This window comes from Emys orbicularis, chromosome 3 (assembly GCF_028017835.1).
Source record: "Emys orbicularis isolate rEmyOrb1 chromosome 3, rEmyOrb1.hap1, whole genome shotgun sequence".
Taxonomy (NCBI): Eukaryota; Metazoa; Chordata; order Testudines; family Emydidae; genus Emys; species Emys orbicularis.
Genome location: NC_088685.1, coordinates 107040378 through 107063984, shown reverse-complemented (window position 1 = coordinate 107063984; position 23607 = coordinate 107040378). Strand labels below are relative to the sequence as shown.

Genomic DNA, 23607 nt, shown 5'->3' with positions numbered 1-23607 from the left:
TTCACCCTGCTGGAGCTCCGGATCAAAAGTGACTCATGGAGAAGGCCATGAGACCGCAGTTGGATCCAAGCTAAGGGACCCTCCTGTACATTGGTTTGATTTGACATGGAGTGCACCTCCCACCATTAGGTTTGACTCTGATACGAGGGAATCCATATCCACAGACCCTCTGTCCGGATCTCCCTAGAGGAGATCTAGGATCCAGGACCCAAAACACAAACTCTTGGATATCCTGCAACCTACCAGCTCCAGTTGAATAGCACTTCTACTATTGTGGAACCTACTAGAGCATACACCTAGCCACATGAACCCCACTCTCCACTCCTATCTCACTAGTTGTTCAAGCTGCCGCAGAGAGATCTAGACAGCTACATCTTAAGTCCACTCATTCTGCCAAGGAGGCTAGACAGCTAAACTTGATGTGAAGACCTTTCTTCCCAACTACTAGCCTTCAGTTTAGAACTATCAAGTGCTGTTGGCTAAGTATGACTACCTGAACTATTCCAAGTTCACAGACTTTATAGACAAATTACCACAGCAAGACAGAGCACAATTCCAGGCTCTTATTGAAAAAGGTACGCTGGTGGCCAGAACCATACTTCAATAAGAGGTTGATGTGGTGGACACATCATCAAGATCAATGGCAATAGCCATTGTGATACACCGTGAGTCATGGATACATGCTTCAGGATTTCCCAGGGAGGTCCAGAACACCATGGAGGACTTGCTCTTTGATGAAGCCCATCTTTTCAATGAAAAGAAAGATGAGTCCTTACACACTCTAAAGGACACTAGGGCCACCCCACACTCCCTAGGACGATATATACCTGCTCTGACGAGGAAATCTCACAGGCAGCCCTACAAACCTAGTCTGGTGACTCACAGTTTTATCATCAGCTAACTTATGGTCCACCTTGTAAGAGACAAAGGGTGCAAAATCTCATTTCCCTTCACCTCCTGTGTCAACAACGCCATCTCAACCTCATTCCCTAGCTAAAAGATATTTTTGACAGGAGTTCAAGAGCTGAAAACCACCAGTGATGTCACCACTGTTTGATTCCCACATATTCTTTGGGGCTCATCTAGCACTCTTTTTTTTGGGGGGGGGGCAACTGGAGTGTAATAACAATGGACAAGTAGGTATTTGACATTCTCCATTTCGGCTCTGCAGTTGAGTTTACTTCCCTACCCTCTCCAAAACCCCAATCCCTGTCCCTCTTCAGGGACCATTTTCATGAGGGGATTCTCTGACGGGAAGTGGAATCTCTCCTGCAGCAAGGAGCAATAGAACTGGTACCTCTTCAACACCAGGGAAAAGGCTTTTACTCAATGTAGTTCCTAATACCCAAAAAGAAAGGCGTTTGGGGACCCATTCTCAAGCTCCGCAAACTCAACCACTTTATTCACAAGCTGAAATTTCACACGGTCTCACTGGCATCAATAGTCCCATCCCTGGAAAAGGACATTTGGTTTACAGCTCTTGATATCCAGGATGGGTATTTTCATTTGGACATTCACCGCGCCCCCAGGTGGTTTCTCAGATTCATGGTGGACCCCAACCACTTTCAATACAGGGTGCTCCCATTTGACCTTACCACTGACCTCAGGATCTTTACCAAAGTCATCCTGATAGTAGCAGCTCATTTCAGATGAAGCAGCTTCACCATCTTCCCTTATCTCAACTTCTCATTGCCAGGACACATCAACAAGCCTACATGTTGCCCTCATTAATGCTTCAGCTCCTATCCTCTCTAGGAGTCAGTGTGAACTTAGAAGTCTATCCTCAGTCCGACACAAACTATAGACCTCACAGGAGCGACCTTGGCCTCAGTCACAGCAAGAGCTTATCTATCAGGGGACAGGTTTTGCTCCAGGAACAATCTGATAGACCAGGTTATGTGCAACTCTGGTGCACCAATCATGACTCGTGTTTTTCTCCTGGGGTACATGACTTCATGCCCTTATGTTATCCCCTTCACCAGATGGCACCTTCATTGCCTACGGTTGTGGCTTCAAATAGTGTATTCACCAAACAAACACAGCATGAATACCATGGTAACAATTCCCACCAGGGTATTGTCATCACTAATGTGGTGGAAAGATCCCTATCGACTATGTGAGGGTGTTCCCTTCCTATCCTCACCAGACAAGATGATAATTACAGATGCCTCCTTCTTAGGCTATGGGCCACAAGGACAGCCATATGGCACAGAGCACTTGGATGCCTTGAAGAGACCAGGATGCGCATGAATCTTCTGGAACTTTGGGCAGTCCAAGAGGCTTGCAGAGCCTTTCGGTCATTCATCCAATTTCACCATGTCCTCATAATGTAAAACTACATGACAACCATCTTTTACATCAACAAACAGGGAGGGATGAGATCCACTCCCTGTGGTAGAAGTAGAAACCCTATGGAATTGGTATATCAGGAATCTAATTACCCTGTCTGCAGCTTACCTTCCAGGAACTCATACTGTGTTGGCAGACACCCTCAACAGACGTTTTGCTATCAATCACGAGTGGGAATTGCACAATTCAGAAGTGAACAGTATTTTTGCTCAATGAGGAACCATCATCTGGGATCTGTTTGCCGGGATCCCAAACAAACAGGAAATGCAGTATATACTGTTCCAGAGGATCCCTAGGCAATGCTCTCCTTCCTTGGTCAGGTTATCTTAGCTATGCCTTCCCTACCTTGGGACTTACGGGAAATTCAAGAGGGCAAGGGAAAAGTCATTCTCATCACCCCCAACTGGCCCAGATAATTTTGGTTCCCAGATCTACTACCAATGTCATCTCATTCACCAATCACCATTCAGTCCTTTCTTGATCTCTTGACCCAGGAGAGTGGCAGGATCAAGAATCTCAAGCCTAAAGCACTTCATCTCAGGACTTGGTTTTTGGAAGGGTGTCAAGCCTAAAATGTTTCTGCTTTGACGCCTTACAAACCATTCTTAATATCGGAAAAGATTCTACCAGGAAATGTGACTTTGCCAAGTTTAAGTGTTTCTTCATCTGGGCATAGCAGAAACACATATTTCCAGAGTCAACAGATATTCCCCTCATTTTTGAATATTTTCTCTCTCTCAAAACAACTGGTGTCTTCCCTCAGTTCTGTATGAGTCCACCTGGAAGTAATCTGTGTGTGTGTCCTCTGCAATCAGATGGTTATTCAGTTTTCACTCCTCTGCTGACTTGCAGATTCTTGAAAGGCCTAATCAGAACCTTTTTGCCAATAAGGAAACCAACTTCTCACAGGGACTTGAACCTTGTACTTTTGGCACTCACTAAGCCCCTTTCAAACCACTAGCTACATGTTCTGTGTCTCACCTGTTAATGAAAGTTGAATTCCTTTTGGCCATCACCTCAGCCAGAAGGGTAGGTGAACTTGGAGCCCTCGTGGCAGATACGCCATACACCATAGTCCATAAGGACAAAGTCTTGTTATGACTATATCCAAAATTCACCCCTAAGGTAGTTTCAGAATTTCACATAAACCAGGCAATTGACTTGTGTTGTTTTTTTTCTGAAACCCCATGCATCTGAGGAGGAGAGGAGACTTCATTCTCTTGTCCAATTAGAAAATCATCTAGACTGTTGCTTGCCACTGCAGAACGAGTCTGAGGTTGAGCTGTATCTTCCTAGAAGATCTTTAAATGGATCTCCGGCTGTATCCTACACGGCTACCAGTTGTCACAACTTCCTTCCCTTCATGGGGTAAGGGCGCACTCTACAGTGGCACAAGTGGCCTCAGTGGCATTGCTTCAAGAAGTGCCCCTGCTTGACATTTTGCAGGGCAGCTACGTAGAGTTTGAGCCACACGTTTTCAAGACGTTATGCTCTGGTTGGAGACTCCTTTTCTGATGCATCCTTTGGTTCTTCAAACAGCTTTGCCATCTGTATCCTCGTTCCCTCTTCCTACTTGAGTACTGCGTGTTAGTCACCCACAGTAGAATGCACATAGGGACCAGCACTCAAAGAAGAGGAGAAAGTTACTTACCTTTATAGTAACTGGAGGTTCTTTGAGATGTGTGGTCCCTATCTATTTTTCACTACCTGCCCTCCTTCCCCTCTGCTTCAGTTCATACCTCGATTTGCAGAAGAGAAGGAATTGGAGACATGGTCAGTCTGCTCTGCTCTTTACACCCTCTTTTAGAAGCACAAGAAGAGCAAGGGCACATATACAGACCAGCAGACACTGCTTGCAAGAATTCTTTGATTCCAGGCTCATGGAGCACAAGTGCACCCGCAAGGGAATACAGATAGAGACTGCACGTCTTGAAGAACCTCGAGTTACTATTAGGTAAATAGAACAGGAGTACTTGTGGCACCTTAGAGACTAACAAATTTATTAGAGCATAAGCTTTCGTGGGCTACAACCCACTTCTTCGGATGCATATAGAGTGAAACATATTGAGGAGATATATATACACACACATACAGAGAGCATGAACAGGTGGGAGTTGTCTTACCAACTCGGCCTCTCAGACTTGGTAAGACAACTCCCACCTGTTCATGCTCTCTGTATGTGTGTGTATATATATCTCCTCAATATGTTTCACTCTATATGCATCCGAAGAAGTGGGTTGTAGCCCACGAAAGCTTATGCTCTAATAAATTGGTTAGTCTCTAAGGTGCCACAAGTACTCCTGTTCTTTTTGCGGATACAGACTAACACGGCTGCTACTCTGAAACCTGTTATTAGGTAAATAACTTTCTCTTGTGAAGGTACAATTATTCAGTTGATAGTATTTATAGTGTAGGCATTTTTTGCCCAGTAACACTGATAGTCTTGTCCCCCCACTTCATCTCTTTTGACTGGTGCCTGTTTTTACTTTGCTAACTAGCAAACAATAATATTTAGCTTTTGCATGGCACTTTTACCTGTTGATCTGAAAATGCTTTACAAAAGAAGATAGTATCATTCCCGGTTTTTAAAGAAGGTTACCCTTTATCAGTGACCTGTAGCCAGATCAATTTTTTTTTTTTAATCCAGAGAATGAAATTCAGCCTTTTGAACAAAGCCCCACTGGTCTGGCTTTGTGCGAGGGATAGCATTTGCCCTTTTTCCCCACAGCCAGTTGGCAGACTGTGGGGTTGCAGTGCACATCCTCCACTGCACTTTCTTCACCCACACATGTTACCCACGCCTGTCCCCAAACTCAATCTGTTCACTAGCCTATTTGGGGCCAGAGCAGATTCTCTCCCTTTGCAATACACAGGATGTGCAGAGAAACCTCCTGAGTGGTTTGCCAGCCATGGCACCAACAAGAGCACAGGAGTGATTATTCCCCTCTATTCGGCACTGGTGAGGCCACATCTGGAGTATTGCGTCCAGTTTTGGGCCCCCCAATACGGAAAGGATGTGGACAAATTGGAGAGAGTCCAGCAGAGGGCAACGAAAATGATTAGGGGCCTGGGGCACATGACTTACAAGGAGAGGCTGAGGGAACTGGGATTGTTTAGTCTGCAGAAGAGAAGAGTGAGGGGGGATTTGATAGCAGCCTTCAACTACTTGAAGGGGGGTTCCAACGAGGGTGGAGCTAGGCTGTTCTCAGTGGTGGGAGCTAGGCTGTTCTCAGTGGTGGCAGATGACAGGACAAGGAGTAATGGTCTCAAGTTGCAGTGGGGGAGGTCTAGGTTGGATATTAGAAAAATCTATTTCACTAGGAGGGTGGTGAAGCACTGGAATGGGTTACCTAGGGAGGTGGTGGAATTTTTAAGGCCCGGCTTGACAAAGCCATGGCTGGGATGATTTAGTTGGGGTTGGTCCTGCTTTGAGCAGGGGGTTGGGCTAGATGATCTCCTGAGGTCTCTTCCAACCCTAATCTTCTATGATTCTATAGGGCTTAGATGTTGAGAAGACTTTGTCTTCTGTTCATACCACAGGTGAATTTCACCCGTATATTATGGTTTCTCTCCCCTTAAAGGGGAAGTGCGAATATTTTGATATATGGACTGAAAGGCGGTTTTACTTCACTGCAGATCTGTAAATATTACAGTAACCTTTGCTGAAATGCTGCTTTATAACTTGTAAAGCAATACTTTCCAGTCAATGGAAGACAGATAAACAGGTCCCCTACTGCAACAGTACATTAAAGGGATTAATTTCTTCTTTTGATGGCAGTGATAGAATACCACGGTCACAGAGCTATGTCAAATGAGGTTCTGGCATTTTATATACTCATGACCAATATAATCTGTAGGCTAGATCAAATCCTGGTCCAACTAAATTTTTGTCATGGATTCGATAGAATCAGATTTGGCCCTTCAAGTATTAGTCTCGCTTTTTAAAATCCCCGTTCACACACTACAGAAATGAGAAGGTCTTTATAACGAATTTAGAAATTGATCATTAGATTCACCCCCAATCCCTTCCTGGTTTGAGGAATTTGCTCTGTTGATGTCTGTGGAAGAAGATGGACAAGACAGGGTATGTATGCTATTAGACAATTGTTCCTTATCCCGTTGGACGCAGATCTGGTCCCAGCGTCCAGCGATCCACCTATTTGTGAGCTCTTGGCAAGATTATTGCAGTTTATATCTAGGAATGAAGCCTGAAAAATCCACTACAAAATACAGCAGTCTGTCTGCTTAGCAACACAAACTGCTGTGAATGCATTCCCTTGTTCTGCACTCCATGTGCTGACTCCTTATTGAATTCAAAGTAAAATTCAATGTTTCTATCCTGATATCCAGGAGTTCCAACTACTGGACTAGCTCCATCTACTAGAGAGATTTCCATTCCCTTCTTAACCAAGACCTCCTGTGACAGCTACACTGCAGAAGCCTGTAAAATGGGAGACAGAACTTCCGGGAAGCTGGATTTAGAATACGGACATACAGTACTCCTGCAAGAGATGGGATTGACCATAGGCCTCACATTATTCCTAACTAAATCCATAGGTCATTTCTTTGGCCTAGCTTTCTCCCAATAATTTCTCCACACACACAACACACACATTCTCTCTCTCTCGTACACAGACATAATCCAAGCCTATAAACCTATAACCTAATCCAAACGTACACCTATAAACTAATCAAGCTATTTCTCTTACAGGCTAGTCAGGAAGAAAGCGAGTGAGATGGTTGTTTCTATTTTTAAATACTTGGGAGCCACTCTTATAATGTGGTGATGAGAGCTATGTAAGTCCATAGATATAGATAAGAGAGGATGCTGCCATAAATTTTGTGAAATTTACACTCGCACCCACACCTATACCTGCACCTCCTTCTAATGGCCCAGCTTTCTCTGTGTTTATGTATTACCCTAATTTGAGAGTGTCAGGAAGAAGACACCGAGTGGGAGTGCACTTGGCCATGTGACACCAAGAGTGAGGTAGCAGCGTGGGGGCAGTGCAAGGAAAAAGCTTTAGATCCCCTGCAGCAAAACATTGCCAAAGGTTGGGGCTTTTCTCTGTTCCTTGCTCGAAGGGCTGCAGGAAATGGATTCTCTCCTGAGGGAGGTTTGTTGATGCTAGAAGATAATAATACTCTCAGATGGCAGAGATAACGTGCTCATAAAATGCTATCTATTTCGCTCATAAACTGCTGCTATGCAAAATGATAAGCAAGATGAGTTTAATCTCTAATGGGCTGAGTTCTTATAGACTGTGTTTTCCCATGATCGTGAGAACATGAGATTTAAGCAGTGCTCGCAAAGGATGATCTCAAATGTCTTCCATATTTTTTGTCTGGTTTCAGCCTGCGTGCTTTGAAATTATTTTTGTTTCTTCTTATTTTATATTATTTCTGTTACTCTTTTTTTCCATAAGAGTTTCAAAACCATCTTGTAAAATTTAAGAGTTAAACATAATGGAAAGTTGCTCAAATTCCCCTCTTAGCACCATGACAAGAAAAGTATACCATAGCTTAAAATTGCTCAAGATAAACTCACGTTGTCACAGTTCAGAGCAACTCCACCTGTATTTCCTCTCCGTGGTCCATCGAGGACACCCACTTTTAGGCTTCTGGCTCCCAGTCATCACCTCTCTTGCGTGGAGATGCACGTCTCACCCTCCTTACCAGGTTTTTTTCCCATGCTGCACAGTTCCACTGCAAGCCAGACAGCCTACCGGTCAGCAGCTATGCTTTGCTTACTCTCCAGAGGTTATACACAGCGTAATTGCCTGCAGTTATAAGGTACACACAGCTCTTTCTAAGCAACCTCTTGTATTCTTTAGGTGAAAGCATCACCGAGAAAACATATTAAAAACAATAAAAGAAACTACATGCATGCTGAAAAGCTTACCAGAGTTCACCCCCAACTCCAGCAGGGGCTCTGATAGGAGTTAATTCTTCAAACCCATCCATGTGTTTTTCTGTGATGACAAGTTCACAGCCTCAGCTCAGAACTAGCACAAAGACTGCTCAGATCAGCCTATTTCTTTATAAGCCTTTGATTTCCTCCACCCTTCGGGAACAGCTAATCATCAGGGGAAAGACCCTATTTGGACACAGACTGGCTAACCTAGTGAGGAGGGCTTTAAACTAGGTTCGACGGGGACAGGTGAGCAAAGCCCGCAGGTAAGTGGGGAACATGGAGACCTGGGAGATGGGTCGGAAATGAGAGGGGGTGTGGGCTATATTGGCAGAGAGAAAGGAGGGTCAGGACAAAACTGGGAGGAAAGATCAAACCATTATCTTAGATGCCTATATACAAATGCGAGAAGTATGGGTAATAAGCAGGAAGAACTGGAAGTGCTAATAAATAAATACAACTATGACATTGTTGGCATCACTGAAACTTGGTGGGATAATACACATGATTGGAATGTTGGTGTGGATGGATACAGCTTGCTCAGGAAGGATAGACGGGAAAAAGGGAGGAGGTGTTGCCTTATATATTAAAAATGTACACACTTGGACTGAGGTAGAGATGGACATAGGAGATGGAAGTGTTGAGAGTCTCTGGGTTAGGCTAAAAGGGGTAAAAAACAAGGGTGATGTCATGCTAGGAGTCTACTACAGGCCACCTAACCAAGTGGAAGAGGTGGATGAGGCTTTTTTTAAACAACTAACAAAATCATCCAAAGCCCAAGATTTGGTGGTGATGGGGGACTTCAACTATCCGGATATATGTTGGGAAAATAACACAGCGGGGCACAGACTATCCAACAAATTCTTGGACTGCATTGCAGACAACTTTTTATTTCAGAAGGTTGAAAAAGCTACTGGGGGGAAGCTGTTCTAGACTTGATTTTAACAAATAGGGAGGAACTCGTTGAGAATTTGAAAATAGAAGGCAGCTTGGGTGAAAGTGATCATGAAATCATAGAGTTTGCAATTCTAAGGAAGGGTAGAAGGGAGAACAGCAAAATAGAGACAATGGATTTCAGGAAGGCAGATTTTGGTAAGCTCAGAGAGCTGATAGGTAAGGTCCCATGGGAATCAAGACTGAGGGGAAAAACAACTGAGGAGAGTTGGCAGTTTTTCAAAGGGACACTATTAAGGGCCCAAAAGCAAGCTATTCCGCTGGTTAGGAAAGATAGAAAATGTGGCAAAAGACCACCTTGGCTTAACTACGAGATCTTGCATGATCTAAAAAATAAAAAGGAGTCATATAAAAAATGGAAACTAGGACAGATTACAAAGGATGAATATAGGCAAACAACACAGGAATGCAGGGGCAAGATTAGAAAGGCAAAGGCACAAAATGAGCTCAAACTAGCTACGGGAATAAAGGGAAACAAGAAGACTTTTTATCAATACATTAGAAGCAAGAGGAAGACCAAAGACAGGGTAGGCCCACTGCTTAGTGAAGAGGGAGAAACAGTAACAGGAAACTTGGAAATGGCAGAGATGCTTAATGACTTCTTTGTTTCGGTCTTCATCGAGAAGTCTGAAGGAATGCCTAACATAGTGAATGCTAATGGGAAGGGGGTAGATTTAGCAGATAAAATAAAAAAAGAACAAGTTAAAAATCACTTAGAAAAGTTAGATGCCTGCAAGTCCCCAGGGCCTGATGAAATGCATCCTAGAATACTCAAGGAGCTAATAGAGGAGGTATCTGAGCCTCTAGCTATTATCTTTGGAAAATCATGGGAGACGGGAGAGATTCCAGAAGACTGGAAAAGGGCAAATATAGTGCCCATCTATAAAAAGGGAAATAAAAAGAACCCAGGAAACTACAGACCAGTTAGTTTAACTTCTGTGCCAGGGAAGATAATGGAGCAAGTAATTAAGGAAATCATCTGCAAACACTTGGAAGGTGGTAAGGTGATAGGGAACAGCCAGCATGGATTTGTAAAGAACAAATCATGTCAAACCAATCTGATAGCTTTCTTCGATAGGATAACGAGTCTTGTGGATAAGGGAGAAGCTGTGGATGTGGTATACCTAGACTTTAGTAAGGCATTTGATACGGTCTCGCATGATATTCTTATCGATAAACTAGGCAAATACAATTTAGATAGGGCTACTATAAGGTGGGTGCATAACTGGCTGGATAACCGTACTCAGAGAGTTGTTATTAATGGTTCCCAATCCTGCTGGAAAGGCATAACGAGTGGGGTTCCGCAGGGGTCTGTTTTGGGACCGGCTCTGTTCAATATCTTCATTAACGACTTAGATATTGGCATAGAAAGTACGCTTATTAAGTTTGCGGATGATACCAAACTGGGAGGGATTGCAACTGCTTTGGAGGACAGGGTCATAATTCAAAATGATCTGGACAAATTGGAGAAATGGTCTGAGTTAAACAGGATGAAGTTTAACAAAGACAAATGCAAAGTGCTCCACTTAGGAAGAAAAAATCAGTTTCACACATACAGAATGGGAAGAGACTGTCTAGGAAGGAGTACGGCAGAAAGGGATCTAGGGGTTATAGTGGACCACAAGCTAAATATGAGTCAACAGTGTGATGCTGTTGCAAAAAAAGCAAACATGATTCTGGGATGTATTAACAGGTGTGTTGTGAGCAAGACACAAGAAGTCATTCTTCCGCTCTACTCTGCTCTGGTTAGGCCTCAGCTGGAGTATTGTGTCCAGTTCTGGGCACCGCATTTCAAGAAAGATGTGGAGAAATTGGAAAGGGTCCAGAGAAGAGCAACAAGAATGATTAAAGGTCTTGAGAACATGACCTATGAAGGAAGGCTGAAAGAATTGGGTTTGTTTAGTTTGGAAAAGAGAAGACTGAGAGGGGACATGATAGCAGTTTTCAGGTATCTAAAAGGGTGTCATAAGGAGGAGGGAGAAAACTTGTTCACCTTAGCCTCTAAGGATAGAACAAGAAGCAATGGGCTTAAACTGCAGCAAGGGAGGTCTAGGTTGGACATTAGGAAAAAGTTCCTAACTGTCAGGGTGGTTAAACACTGGAATAAATTGCCTAGGGAGGTTGTGGAATCTCCATCTCTGGAGATATTTAAGAGTAGGTTAGATAAATGTCTATCAGGGATGGTCTAGACAGTATTTGGTCCTGCCATGCGGGCAGGGGACTGGACTCGATGACCTCTCGAGGTCCCTTCCAGTCCTAGAATCTATGAATCTCTGAATAAATCAGACAGTGGTTCTCTCCTCAGGGCATAGCTTCAAAAGGATGGTTTTTTTGAATAACCAATGTAAGGCCTTTGTATTCACCTTCCCCGTGATATTTCCCAGGAATTCCATTTGACGTTTTGTTCCAAAAGGTCATTCTTGTCTGACACATTGTTCAGTATAGTCCTTTGATCATCCTGGCCCAGAATAATACATAACCTTTGCATTGAATACAATAGATTCCAAAGATCCTTAACTTAGTGCAATAAAGTTTTTCAAGGGTATTGCAAGAAATTGTCAGACACTCGCAGACATGAGTAACAATAGTTAAAAAAAATACTTTAAAAGGAGAACTTGCTGCAGTGTAACTTTTTTTTTTTTTTTTAAAGAAGCATAATCACACAGAGATAACGTACAGTGGCATTATCATACTACTTATTCGGCTCTTGTTACACTTTCCCCTCTCTCTCCTGCTCTCTTCTTCCAGCCCCCCCTTCCCATTTAATGTTATGGTACATATTTGTGTGTGCAAGAGAGGGAGAGAGCGAGAGGTAATATTTGCGTATTACATTTCTGTTCTTCTTTGCTGTAATAGACTATAATTGAAAGAAAATGTAAATGGATAGAGAATTGCTTTCAGTCCCATTCACTCGAAGAAAACAAAACATTTGAAGCTTCTAAAAGAGAACCTCTCTCAGGTAATCATGGAGGTTGAAAGGAAAGCAGATTCTTTATAACAACCAATAGTTTACATAACCCATTTGACTCTTTCTTTTTTTTCTTTAAAATCCATATATTTTGGCTGACTCGAGGAGGAAGTGAGGTGGGTGCAAGAGACAGATGGTGTGTGCGTGAGAAGCAGAGATGAGTCAGTTCTCTTAATGTAGTACATTTTTTGACTCCACAAGGGTATTGCAGGAGAAGAGAGCTACTTGATTTAATAAACATCCTCATAAATGTGAGCTGCAATTAATGAATTTTGTAGTTTGATTTTTGTTTGGTCATGGCATTGCTATAAGTTTGGAAAAGTGAAGCTGGGGATGCATCAGCTTAGGCACTTAATTTATTTGTGTGCGCTTGATTTGGGTGTACAGGTGCCTGGAAGGACTGTGGCCCCCATTCTACAAGCACTTACACATGTGCTTTACTTTGTTCATATGAGCAGAGTTCTGCATGCACAGACCTGTTGGCTGGGTCAAGGTCTATGTTTACATTGTAATTTGTGTTGGGGTACCTAGGGATTTGGGATTCCTCCCTCTTCTTATATAAATCAAAATAAATATATATCACTTTGTCTCTCTTGTCTTTTACTTTCTTCTGCACTGAATTTTAAAGGTAGATTGTTCTGTAGAATTTCAAATGCAGAGATTGTGGGTTTATCTTTTATCATGCAACGAGACTGATACAGTGCAATTTTTTTTGTACATCTTTCCCAGAGTAAATACATTTTGAGTATTTTAATGTACAAGTTAAAATATCATTAGTTTTTTCCACAATCACAAATCATGTATAGGATAGGCAAATAGATCCTGTGCTTGTGCAAGGCTCAAAATGAGCTTTTCCATTATCTCCTGTTCAGTGACATTCTATCCTTTTCTAGTTAGTGAAATGAAGTTCTGCTTTCTTTAAAAAAAAAAAAAAAAAAAAAATGCTGTAAAGAGAAACCACTTCCTGCTGGTTATGTACTGAAAATTCAGCTGTGATAACTAAAAAGGGGGAAACCCTCCTGTTCTTTATTTCCGTCTTTAAAATGCAGACTCTGTCAAACAACAACTGGTGGAGGAGAAGAGCTTAGGTACTCCCCTTTCGGAACTGTATGACTTACGGTTATTCTGTTATTGCTTTTTGCAGATATTGCAGTGGTGGAGATGAGTGACGCTTTCCGTCAGCCTTCCTTATTCTACCACCTGGGAGTCAGAGAGAGCTTCAGTATGGCCAACAACATTATCCTCTACTGTGATACAAATGCAGACTCTCTGCAGTCATTGAAGGTAACTCAAGAAAATGTTTAACACTTGCATATTTCTAAACATAGACTCAGATTACTAATGATAATGCAGAGACCATTCAAGGGTTCTGAAAAGAGCTACACGAATGATTAGAAGTTTGGAAAACTTGTTTGGAAAACAGTGACATGCTGAAGAAACTCAGTCTGTTTAGTTTATCCAAGAAAAAATTAGGAGGTGACTTGATCGTGGTCTGCAAGTACCTACATGGGGAAGAGATTTCTAATAGTCCGTTACTCTTTAATCTAGTAGAAAAATGCATAATGATATCCAAAGATTGGAAGCTAAAGCTAGACGAATTCAGACTAAAAATAAAGAGCAGATTTTTAACAGTAAGGGTAATTAACCAATGGAGCAATTTTATCTAGTAATGTGGTAGATTCTCCATCACTTGGAGTCATTACATCAACTTGGGATGTCTTTTTTAAAAGAGATGCTCTAGATTAGCGGGTTGATGCAGGGATTACTGGGTGAGGTTCTAAGGCCTGTATTTTGCAGGAAGTCAGACTGGATGATCACAGTGGTCCCTTCTGGTCTTAAAGTCTATGAACCTATGAATCACATCCTGATTTCCATATTATATCTTGCCAAATGCAGAGTGCAACCGCGTGCACTTGCCTTGTAGATTAAGGAAAACAGCCAATTAAAAAAGTAAAATATCCTTGAGAGTACAGTGAGTGCATCCACTCTGTATTAGGAAGTCTGGAAACAACATGATAGCTGCCGCCACACAAGTTCTTATAAATGTAAAGATGCAATGTACAGAAAATAAAGGCATTACTACCATTACTTCACATGATACATCACCGATAAGCCTGATGCAGAGCTGTTTGGGCAGAGAGTGAATCTCTAAAAATTTCCCAAAGTCTAATTTAAAAATGGAAATTTAGATTAGTACCTGTCTTTGCAGGCTTGCAGAAGCCTCGGACCCAAATCAGAGGTCCTTAGGAAGGGGGTGTAAATTAAACCTTGGTAAGCAGGCCTATGAAAGTCTAAGATGGGGCAATTTGCATGCTGCTAAGCCAGATGAAAAAGTAAATCACAACAGTACAGATTTACCTCTGGACTTGGTCCCTGTGACCAAAGGAAGGTTCCTTCCAATGGCCCTTGTTAAGAAAGGAAACTTCCAGGCCATGCACAGTCATTGGAGACCTCTTAGTGCATGTCATATTAACTAGAATTGAGACTTGTAGTGGAAAACCATCATGTGGTGGACTGACATAGTGAAGTCTGATTGGATATAATGTCTGAAGCTTGTAGCACTGGACATTATTACTTGCTATTTGTTACTCTTTCATGTCAAGGACTAATAGTTTTCGCTATGTGATGGGAGACCCACTGCTCCCATCCTCTTTGCTTTGCACAAACAGCTCAGAGACCGCCTCTCATGTAGATATTGTGCATTATTTACAGTATTTCGCTCCAGCACCTTTTAACTACTAGTGCAGTCACACTATTTACCATGTCCTCTAGTTTTACTACCCCTTCTCCCAGAACATCATGCCATTAAAACTTCTGCAGAAATGATCTTACATTAGAATTTTGTTAATATATATTTATGCTGGCTCCTTAGCCACTGTTGATTTCTGCATATGTATAGAAGATATAGTTGGAATAATACTGCCTCTGATGAATCTTCACTGCAGCCAGAGTTCTGGAACTACACCAATGTCTCATATCCAACCAGTGCAGAACTCCACTGTAAACTTGGACGAGGCTACCCAACCCTCTCACACAGGTCATGTCTAACTGCCTCACAGTTTGGACAACAGGGGTGTGAATAACAGTGCACACCCAAGTGCTCTGCTGTAACTTCCCTGTCTGAACACTGCAGGCATGAACTAAAAGGTTCCTAGCTCTCATTAAAGAGGACTGTGTTAACAAAAACTAGGAACCTTGAAGTGTGTACCCACAGTGCCCTTATGGGGAGAGTTACAGCGCAGCATTTTGGTGCACACTGCTGTTCACATCACCATTGTTTGAACTGCGGGACAGTGTCGACGTGCCCTTGGATTTGTGAATAAAACTAGCATTTTGAACTTTCTTCTTGTGTTAATCCACTGGACAGCACATCCCTCTTTAAGCTAATTTCTAGCCTGCTTTATTATTAAACATAAGAGCTACCTTATTGGTATACTTTCTGTTTGAGCATAGTGTTCTTCTGATTGTCAAAATCACTGTTAAAACTACCCAGAAAATGACTTAGTCACTGAGAAGTCAGTGTTTATAACCTGTCACTTACTAACAATTTTTGTGGCTACCAGAAAGTTTCATAAATACCCATTTTAATTACAAGTTTTATTTAAATTAAAATATAATTCTCAGTTTATAAATAGTGAGAAATATTTGTCTACTATGCAAGTTTCAGAGTACACTGCTGAGGAAGGCTCTGCTTAGGAGCAGCCTCTTTCATGTAAGTTTCTTTCTTTCTTTCTTTCTCTTTTCAACACAAGAGTGTATTGGTCTGTGCCCTCAAAATAAAAATCTAATGACAAAATAGCTATTTGAATTCAATTTTATTACTCCTTTTACTATGGCCTCATTGTCCACTGTACTGCATAAGTAATCATAAGGATGGGAATTTCAAAAACATTGCAAGGAGTCAGATGCCGAACTATTGACTCTCCGTGGGAATTGGACACTTTTGAAAACTCCACCCTTCATAGTTTTAAGGGCCTGATCCCACAATCCTCCATGTGCAGGACTCTTATTAAAATCAGCAGGAGCTCAGTATGCATAAGGCTTATAGGACTAGACCACAGGTGTCCAAATTCCTCCCTCAATGGGCCTGATCCAAAGCCCATCATAATTAATGGAAAGATTCCCCTTAATAGGAGTTAGCAAGAGTACAACAAATCTCTTAGCTATTTTAGATCAGGTTCTGTTATGGTTCCTCTCTCAGAATCTTTGCATTGACTTCAGTAGGCTCTGGTGTAGGCCCTTACACAGTTACAAAACCTCCTGCTAATCGATAACCTCAGTGGCGGAACTAATGATGGTGGGAGTCTTTAGGTGTATGTTTGGTGCATTTCAAGCCAATAGGTATAAATGAAGGTGCCACCACCAATGGCCCATTGCCCTCCCCCCAGCTCCACCACTGCTCCAAACCTGGCTTCACTACTGGGTAACCTATTGAAGTTCTATAACAATACTTAATGATTAATGATTTACTCTAGGTTTATTTGTACTGCTAGGGCTTCTCTACATAGTGCATTAGTGGGGTGTAAATTCTAGTGCGCACTAGTGTGTTGCACACTAAATGGCCCATGTGATCCCTGCTGGCATGCACTAAATCTCCCTAGTGCGTGTTGTTATAGCGCCGTTTCAAACAATACTATGTTAACGCGCACTAGTGAGATTTCAGTGAATGCCAGCAGGGTCCACATGGGTCAGTTAGCCTGTGACACACTAGTGTGCATTAGAATTTACATCCCTCTGGTGTGGACTAATGCATTCTGTAGACAAGCCCTTATGTTTCTTAAGTTGGCTAGATAGGACTTGTTACTGCTTTTTATTTATTTATTTTTAAAAACAAAAAGCAGGGCTTCCTGTGGTGTGCAGGAGAAATCCTGTTCACAATGGAAAGCCCCACTCCCTAGCTACTTTGGTTCCTGGTCTGGAAAACAGCTATGGAAGTGTGTATGTGGCTCAGGAGGGATTCCTATGCAATAAGATGCGCACCCCCTTGCATTTTCACCAATCAGCTGTTAGAAGAGCGGTGATGTATGAGCACATGGTTTTGTGTAATTATGGTTTTCTTGCCTCTTTTTCCCCATATTTTTAAATTTGGGATTTTTTAAATTTAAATTTTGGGTATGGGAGAAGGAATTCAGTACCATTTTAAAAATAATTACCCAGATGTTGGGAAAGCAGCCTGCAACTTGCAGCTCAAACAAGCATCAACAAAAAACAGTAAATAAAATCCTGCTGTAGGGCAGGTGGGGATAAACTGACAAGTTGACAGCTGTAAAGTAGTGGACTATATGTGCAGGTACAGTCCATCCCTGACTTCAGACCCCATTGGAAGTAACTGCCTGAGGCGAATCCCTACAGCACTAAACATGGCTGCTGTATAGTTGTTTTATATGTGCAGCCTGAGAAGTAAAGACCATTGGTTTGACACCCCCTCCATTTTTAGTATGGAGATGAATAAGCTCAGTGCTACCCAGTGAAGCATGTGTGGACTGCTACACTGAATAGCCATTTGCTAATTCTGCTTCCTCTGGAATCGATAACAAAATTCCTATAGAAGCAGGATCAGGGTTCAAACGTGGTTTTACAAGCAGACTATCAATGGGGTGTGCAGGAAGAAGCCTTGAATATGTAACCCATAGTGGGTTACCGTGTCAAAACCATGTCTGCTCCAGGATCAATCTTTTAAAAATACTATAAAATGTCAAATTTACCCTGGGAATTTTTCACACACCCCTTGCCTGAGACATATTAGTACAAATTAAATTTCAAACCACTCAAGTAGTAAGTGGTCGGACTGGCTCTCAGTTATTCACGCTACTAGTGCAGTTTGGGAATATTGTAAAAATATTTAAACTACCATTTACGCTAGTTTTACAGTCTCTTTTACAGACGGTGTAGAAATGATACCTGTTGAGTATAAATGTCTCACAAATTAGCATGGCATTCATCCTTAGGGCAGGGACAAGGACGACTAGTGTGCACTTTGATGAAGAAAATGTAAGCTAAATCCACAGTTCCAGTGATCTGTTAATATCTAAATCAGGGGTGGGCAAACTTTTTGGCCCAAGGGCCACATCGGGGTTGCACAACTGTATGGAGGACCAGGTAGGGAAGGCTGTGCCTCCCCAAACAGCCTGGCCCCCACCCCCTCCCACTTCCCGCCCCCTGACTGCCCCCCTCAGAACCTCCAACCCATCCAACCCCCCTGCTCCTTGTCCCCTGACCACCCCCTCCTGAGACCCCCGCCCCCTATCCAACCCCCTGCTCCCTGTCCCCTGACTGCCCCAACCCCTATCCACACCCCCGCCCCCTGACAGACCCCATGGACTCCCACCCCCTATCCAAATGCCCTCCGCTCCTCGTCCACTGACCACCCCCTCCCGGGACCCCCTGCCCCTGACTGCCCCCCGGGATCCCACCCCCTTATCCAACCCTCCTGCTCCCTGTCCCCTGACTGCCCTCCCGACCCCTATCCACATCCCCGCCCCCAGGACTCCCACTCCCAACCCTCCCTATTCCCCATCCCCAGAACCTCCGCCCCATCCAACCGCCCCTTCCTCCCTGACTGCCCCCCAGGACCCCCCGCTCCCCGCCCCCTTACCAGCAGCAGGAGCTCGCAGCCGCGATACCCGGCCAGAGCCAGCTGTGCTCCCCATGCTGCCCAGCGGGAGCGGTGGGCCAGAGCGCGGCCCGCGTGGCGGCATGGCTGCGGGGGAGGGGCCGGGGACTAGCCTCCCCGGCTGGGAGCTCAGGGGCCGGGCAGGATGGTCCCACGGTCCGGATGTGGTCCGCGGGCCGTAGTTTGCCCACGTCTGATCTAAATACTTAATGTCTCTGCAGAGCTGATGCTTATTATTTACAGCAATTTGACAGAATGAAAATATAACACCTACCCTCCAGGTCTTCTGTAAATGTTTATCGGTGCCCAACAGTATTAAACACATAAATCTTCTAAAGGTTGTTCAAGTTCTGTTTTTAATATTCATTTTTATTTTTACAGGAAATTATTTGCCAGAAGAATAATGTAAGTAGGAGGTTTTTTTTAATTTTAATTAAATTTGGATTTCTGTCCCACTTAATATTATTTATACTGTCCCGTTTCCTGCCTGGATCATTTAATATTATCCTACTGTGTTTCCCATTATAGTTATTTCACATTTCTGTTGAACTACAATTCCGAATGTTTGCACTCCCAGCAGCAAACTGTATACATCATTTCATAAACCTGTTGCTAGGTAGCATGCTCACCCCCTTACCTTTTCTCTACCCTTCAATAGTGTTTTCCTCTCTGTCTCTCCTATTTTTCTTTCACACACACCCCTTTTCTTTGCCACCATGTTTTTGTTCTCTCTTCTCTGTCTTTCCCCCCTAATTTCTTCTTCCTATCTTCTAGTTTTCTTCCCCAGAACTGGTTTAAACACATGCAGTGTTGTCCTCCTGCTTGTAAAAACTGTATGCAGTATGTACACGGTACCGCAAGCATCGTGTGTGTGTGTGTGTGTGTGTGTGTCTCTCTCTCTCTCTCTCTTTCTTTGTCATACATGCATACTCAAACTCACCCAACTCCCATCCACTTGCTCTGCATATTCCTGTGCAGAGGCTGGGACTTCCACTCCCTCTTTTCACAGGAAAGATGTGATACAATTACAGAGCATCTTGCACTGACTGTTGGCTCTTGCTGGCTCCCTGCAACAGCAGTTGATCTGGATCTGCTGCTGCAGAGTAAAAGATTGTCCTCTGCTGCTGTGCATACATCAGCACAGACCTAACAGGCATGGGTTGACCAGGTCTGATCAAACTAATGTTACTCAGTACAAAGCTCTGAGCAGACTTACTTGCCAGGTGGCATTGGCAGGTTAATAATACATGTGGTAGGTGGACAACCGTTAGTATGGGCAACAAGATAAAATGATCATATGCTGATTTTATAATACTAAATTCATTATGCAGTATGTTTAAAATTTAATTAACAGTTTGATTTACTGCTGAATGTTTCCAGTTCATCCTTGCATTTCATTGTCATCACTGGAATGTAAATGGACGATAAGTAACAGCGGAGAACTGTCAGTGAAAGGGGTAAATCAGACAGGAAATTTTGCTTAATGAACTGTTTTTCTTCTGGGTATTTGGGGGCAGTATCAGTTCCTTGAATGGGGAAAGGAAATCTGGTGAGATTGTTCTAGAAACAAGATGAGGAGACTGCAGAAGGTTTTCTTACAAAATGAGGGCCTGTGGTATGGATTTCCTTTGACTTCCATTGAAATGACTAGGAATTGAGAGTGCTGGAGATGCGCTGTTCATCTGATATTCTGGCTCTGTGGTTGCCAGCCATTGAAGCTCTATACCAGGGGTCGGCAACCTTTCAGAAGTGGTGTGCCGAGTCTTCATTTATTCATTCTAATTTAAGGTTTCGCGTGCCAGTAATACCTTCTGAAAACGTTAAAATGTATCTTTCTATAAGTCTATAATATATAACTAAACTATTGTTGTATGTAAAGTAAATAAGGTTTTTAAAATGTTTAAAAAGCTTCATTTAAAATTAAATTAAAATGCAGAGCCCCCCGGACCGGTGGCCAGGACCTGGGTAGTGTGAGTGCCACTGAAAATCAGCTCGCGTGCCACCTTTGGCACGCGTGCCATAGGTTGCCTACCCCTGCTCTATACACGTATGCTGCTCAGGATCCATTCATTTTCTGGAATTGCCTTGTAAATCTTCCTTTCCTTATGTTATAGACATACTGCCCTGGGAGCCTGAGAGGATAGCCAGGTTTTAGGCCATTAATTTTTATAACAGTGTTGACACAGAAATATTGTTCAAAACCCTCTTCATTTACACCCATTCCATCCTGTTTACTTGAGTGGGCTTTCCTGATTAAGGCATATAGTGTTTAATCTTAGGAATTTGCCAATTTTACCTCAGATGATAGATAAATTCAGTAGCTGCAATCTTCCCTTGTATTTTCCTGACTACTGCAAACACTGAGATAACTTTTTAGGTAGATAAATTTATTTATCTAAGAAAATTGGCATGGTTTCTAAGAGGACTCAGAGAAATCAGTGCAGAATTTGGCCCTAAAACTGAACTTAAAGTAGCAGTAGACTTTCTGATCATTTTCTGTTAAGAAATTGAAAAGAATGACAGGTAAAAATTCTTTCTTTTAACTTCTTGTAAAAGTGCTTGTGCGGGCATTCTGAGAATTGATGACATCACTGCGACAAAAAGATCCTCCCACATCTTCCAGAGGTAAAAATGGACTAAATGATCACTTAGGCATTTAAAAATAAGGATAGGCTTGAGAGCAATGCCATTTCTGCTGTGAATTAGCTTGCAAGAATGTTTTTAAAGGCAAACATTTTGGTAAAGGGCTGATTGTCCTGGATATGAAAAGGCAAATAAATGGAGGAAACCCTGCTGTCAGGAAATGAACAGGCAGTATCACATAGAGTAGACTAATGTGAAAACATTGCCTGTTAATGTTTATATGACAGTTGCTGAGACTCAGAAAGAAGGTTGGTAACTTGACATTACTACTCTGATTAAGAGATGCTCTATATTACATCTAAATTGGAAGGGAGAATGGTGGACTTGTCATCTGGCTTTAAAAAAACCCAGTTTCTATAAATACTATATAAAATGTGTCCTTGGAGGATTATTGATGTTACCTGGGTGTGCTTAGAAACCTCTTTTTTGTGAGGAAGCAAACCCTAGTGCTTAGAACAGGGGAGAGTGTCAGTAGATCTGGGTTCTCTTCACAACCCCTCCAGTGATTTACTACGTGACCTCGACAAGTCACTTGGAGAGGGATTTCCAAAGAGCAGTTAAGTGCCCAGCTTCTGTTTACTGTCAGTGGGAGTTAAACACTGTGTCTTTGAAAATCTTCCCCTTAATTTATTTGTGCCTCCGTTTCCCTGGCTATAAAGTGGGTATAATTCTTGCCCGATAGGGTCTATGAGGTCTGTTTAAGTCACTGTTTGTACAGTGCTTTAAGATTGGACTAAAAAATAAATTGGAGAAAGATAAATCAGTGAACATAAGAACAGCCATACTGGGTCAGACCAATGGTCCATCTAGCCTGGTGTCCTGTCTTCCTACAGTGGCCAATGCCAGATGCTTCAGAGGTAATGAATGGAACAGGGCAATGATCTTGTAAGTTGTAGTTATATAAAGGATCTTCTATTAGGCATTGAACTGAAGCATATGAATAGTTATCTGAAAAAATGTTTCCATTCCCTGAAACGCTAGTGCGTGGTGTTTTATGTAACATACATATGTTTCCAGCAATGGAACAACAGGATACCTTGTCACCAAGGGGTTAAATGAGTTGCAAAATAGGTGTGTGTATGTGTGTGTCATAAGTAATTGGTGTTTGTTTCTTTTGAACTTTGTCTTCCTACAAAAATTCATTGCCAGCTGTTTTGTTTTTTGTTGCAACAGGATTTTCTCCTTCAGAGTAATAGCCAATATTATACCGGTAGGTTAAACGACAGCAAAGTTTTTGTGGGCAGAGTAGGGGAAGATAACCGCAAATGGTCATTTCCTGTTACAATGTGATTTTACAGTTATCCACTGGATAAAGTTTGAAAACAACAAAAGTATTTATTCTGTATATTGCAATAACCTTAGAAACAAAGGTGGTTTGATAGAAGAGAGCTATTTTGATGTTTATGCATTTAAGCATAGTTTTTGAGGTCAAAAAAGCAGCCAGCGGAGCCATTCTAAAAATTCTTATTAAAAGGGATGCTGTTTTTAAAAAAATGTTGGCATAAAGGCTGCACTTTGCTTATGCTAGCTGGTCAATTTCTATTTAATCCAATCCTCTATGGCTTACATTTTACTTATGGGGACAAATAACTGCTGTTCAGGTTAATGGCAATATGAGTGACTTTTATTTCAGTTCTAATTGGAATATGTGAAAAGTTGATGTGATGTGGATGTTTTGAGTCAAACAAAGCTTAAGCTATGTAAATGTTTACGTAATTGTACAGTATTTCTAAAAATATTACCAGAATTACCGATATTACCAAAACTCATGAAATAGCTCCTTGATAAAGAAAAGAATCATTGAGCATCCCATAGGTTTTAAGCCCCCTCCTCACACTATATTGAAGCAATAAATAATCTCAGCAGTTTCCATAGGTATATGAAAATAGACAATAATTGTTAGACTGATCACCTCTAAGATCAGTGCAGGATGGAGAGGAGAACAACCTTCGACACAAAAGGAGGGTTAACCACCTCTGTGGCAGTGTTACTCCCTTCCACTGGACCCCATAAAAGGCAGGTTCAGGGTATCCACATGGGAGAGGGTTAGGGAATAGAGAGGCCAGGGTGGGCCAGAAAGGATGTACATTTTTCCCCACTGGCCCCTGGGAGCTATGAGTGGAAATGTTATATAGTTTGTGACTGTAATATTTTTCCACAGCTCCTCTC

The 23607-nt window shown here is 42.3% G+C and overlaps 1 protein-coding gene across 1 annotated transcript in view; it reads left to right on the top strand.

The window, feature by feature from the left end:
• MAP3K5 (mitogen-activated protein kinase kinase kinase 5) overlaps window positions 1-23607 on the top strand; it is a 154317-nt gene that overhangs the window by 40369 nt on the left and 90341 nt on the right. The window contains exons 2-3 of the mRNA XM_065400534.1: window positions 13327-13466; window positions 19177-19200. Coding sequence (XP_065256606.1) covers window positions 13327-13466; window positions 19177-19200 — 164 coding nt within the window. The remainder of the gene's footprint in view (window positions 1-13326; window positions 13467-19176; window positions 19201-23607) is intronic.